This window comes from Cavia porcellus, unplaced genomic scaffold, assembly GCF_034190915.1.
Source record: "Cavia porcellus strain 051 isolate PalLab524CR breed Dunkin Hartley unplaced genomic scaffold, mCavPor4.1 scaffold_6, whole genome shotgun sequence".
Lineage (NCBI taxonomy): Eukaryota > Metazoa > Chordata > Mammalia > Rodentia > Caviidae > Cavia > Cavia porcellus.
The window spans coordinates 93,649,020-93,651,656 of NW_026947489.1; the positions used below are offsets into that span (position 1 = coordinate 93,649,020).

General features: G+C 52.5%; 1 protein-coding gene across 1 annotated transcript; it reads left to right on the plus strand.

The window, feature by feature from the left end:
- The first annotated feature begins 1,131 nt into the window (after positions 1 to 1,131).
- Positions 1,132 to 2,170, plus strand: LOC111755954 (keratin-associated protein 9-4-like). The gene has a single exon (XM_023563920.2). It carries the CDS (start codon positions 1,170 to 1,172, stop codon positions 1,743 to 1,745), a length of 576 nt encoding a protein of 191 aa, XP_023419688.1. The 5' UTR covers positions 1,132 to 1,169; the 3' UTR covers positions 1,746 to 2,170.
- The last annotated feature ends 467 nt before the right edge of the window (positions 2,171 to 2,637 follow it).

Genomic DNA, 2,637 nt, shown 5'->3' on the forward strand with positions numbered 1-2,637 from the left:
ATGCCCACCTGCAATGGAAAACCTGGCTACGCTGGGGTCCATTTGTACAGTAGAGTAAAAAGAGGAGGGAAACACACGAATAAGCACTCTGTGCAGGGCAGTGAACAGGGCTCACAAACGTAATTCTGAGCAAAAGAATACAAGAATACACAATTTCACTTCAGGTAAAATTTAGAAGGTGGCAAAACATGCATTTCTGGTTAACATGCTAGTTACCTCGAGAGCAGGGAAAGGGCAGCCCTGAGGACAAACCCCAGGGGAAGCTGCCTCCTGGGAGGACATTTAATCAGCTCCCTACTGTGAATGGTGTCATGCTCTTCTGCTGGCCATTTCTGTTCAGCTACACACTTAAAATTGCATGTCGTTCCCAGAGAGTGTACTAGGGTTCATTTCTTTGGACAGAGGTCATTAATGGATAATCACATGGTATAAAACATCCTAATTTTGTGTGTAAAGACATGGACTTCAGGTGCCAGATTTCAGGAGGCTGCTCCTGCAGGCAAACAGCTTTAGGTGAGGTTATTCAGGACCTAAACGGATTAATGCTCTGTGGATTCCTGTGCACTTCCATCCTCTGTCCTCCAGGTTTGCAGCCACATTGCATTAAAAAACAAACATGACACCAGACAAACCACCCATGCGTCCTTGGATGAAAGTGGCGGTAATAACATGAGGGCTCCTGCAGACAGACAGGCCCAAGTCACCCTCAGTGACAGCAGCTCTGGTGGATACACTCGGACCAAGCCACGGAGCAGTCTATCCCGGCGCACAGGTCAGCATCATAGCTCTCCTCACAAACTCCCTGTGCACACAAGATCACAGAAACCCACGGAAAAAGCACAGCTCCCGTCATCCACTCTGCCACACGAGCTGTCAGCGAACATATGATGGGGAGGCCAGGAAGGAAGCTGATGATGGTTTCTAGAAGCATTCCCCTGAATCAGACACAATTAGCTGTTCAAAGCATAAATGGTAACACGGCTAGAACACTTAGTGAAGAGCTTCCTCCTTAAGACATTTCCTCATAAACTGCAGAAAACAAACAAGGAAACTCTCCCCATTGGTCCCCGTGGGGGTTCGGGCAATGTATAAAAGACCCCGATGGAAAGAGGTCAGCACATCCAGAGAAAGTCACCTGTGACCAGGACCCGCCCTCCACACCTGACACCATGTCCCACTCCTGCTGCTCCCCTTGCTGCCAGCCCACCTGCTGCAGGACCACCTGCTGCAAGACCACCTGCTGGAAACCAGCGTGCATCACCAGCTGCTGCAGCGCCCCCTGCTGCCAGCCCAGCTGCTGTGGCCAAACCAGCTGTGGCTCCAGCTGCTGCCAGCCCTGCTGCCGCCCATCCTGCTGTCAGACAACCTGCTGCACGACCTGCTTCAAGCCCAGCTGTGTGACCAGCTGCTGCAGCACCCCTATCTGCCAGCCTAGGTGCTGCGTGTCCAGCTGCTGCCAGCCCAGCTGCTGCCAGCCCAGCTGCTGTCAGTCCAGCTGCTGCCAGCCCAGCTGCTGCCAGCCCAGCTGCTGTCAGTCCAGCTGCTGCCAGCCCAGCTGCTGCCAGCCCAGCTGCTGCCAGCCCAGCTGTTGCCAGCCTACCTGCTGCCAGCCCACCTGCTGCCAGCCGGCCTGCTCTGGACCTGTGTACTGCACCAGAACCTGCTACTATCCTACCTGTGTCCGCCTGTGCAGTGGCCTCCCCGAGAGCTACGGATCCGGCTGCTGCCAGCCCTGCAGCTGCTGACAAATCTACCACAGCACCATGACCGACCTTACACAGACCTCCCAAGTGCCAGCACCATGGAACTCACCCTCCTCTCTCGGCTAATTATACACAGTCATCCTACTGCCAGCACCGTCTGGCCAGTACACAGGAAGCTGGACCGGGGGGGACAATCCCAGCCTCTGTGGGGTTCTCTTCACTCAGCCGCTGCTCATCAGCCTCCGCTCCTCTCCTGGATTCCTCCCTTCAGCTGTGACAAAGTGATTGAGCTAAAGAAGCTGAGGAAACTCATGACTCTCACACTAGGTCTTTGCAAAGTCAAGCTGTGATAAGTTTGCTTCAATGTACTCCGTATTCTGTGACTTTCATGACAACCTAATGTGCTTTCCCCATTCTATCTTCTGTTCTCACTTGTCCTAATAAAGTCCTAGCTGTTCCGCATCCTATATTGTTTGTTTTGGTTCAGTGATTTTAGTTTCGCATGTGTGATACGCGCTAAGTCACACAACAGTCCGATAATTAGGCAGCACCAACAGGAGTCAAGAGACTTGCATGGTGCATTAGATCTAATGCACCCTGGGGCCGGGCACTGGGAGCCAGGGCACAGGGAATGCACCCATCCTTCACACCCACAGCTCATCTCCCATGGAACCACCTTCCCACACCCACTCCCAACACTGTGATTCCCATGTCCAAGTCTTCTCAAGATTAGTGGCCGCTTTTAAGTGCTCTGTTAAATCATGGAAAGCTTTGCTCTCAGTCTTTGGCGAACCACCAGTCAATTTCTTTACATTTTTTTCATTGCCTCTTGTACTCCTTACACCATCCCAGGTCTCTGATGCCAGAAATTCCTCTACCAGCGCTTTGCTGATGTCATGGAAAAGGCATTTGTGTACACCCTCTCTCTGCTGTT

Excerpts from the sequence above, each read along its gene's own strand:
- LOC111755954 (XM_023563920.2), top strand. The coding sequence starts at position 1,170 with ATGTCCCACTCCTGCTGCTCCCCTTGCTGCCAGCCCACCTGCTGCAGG.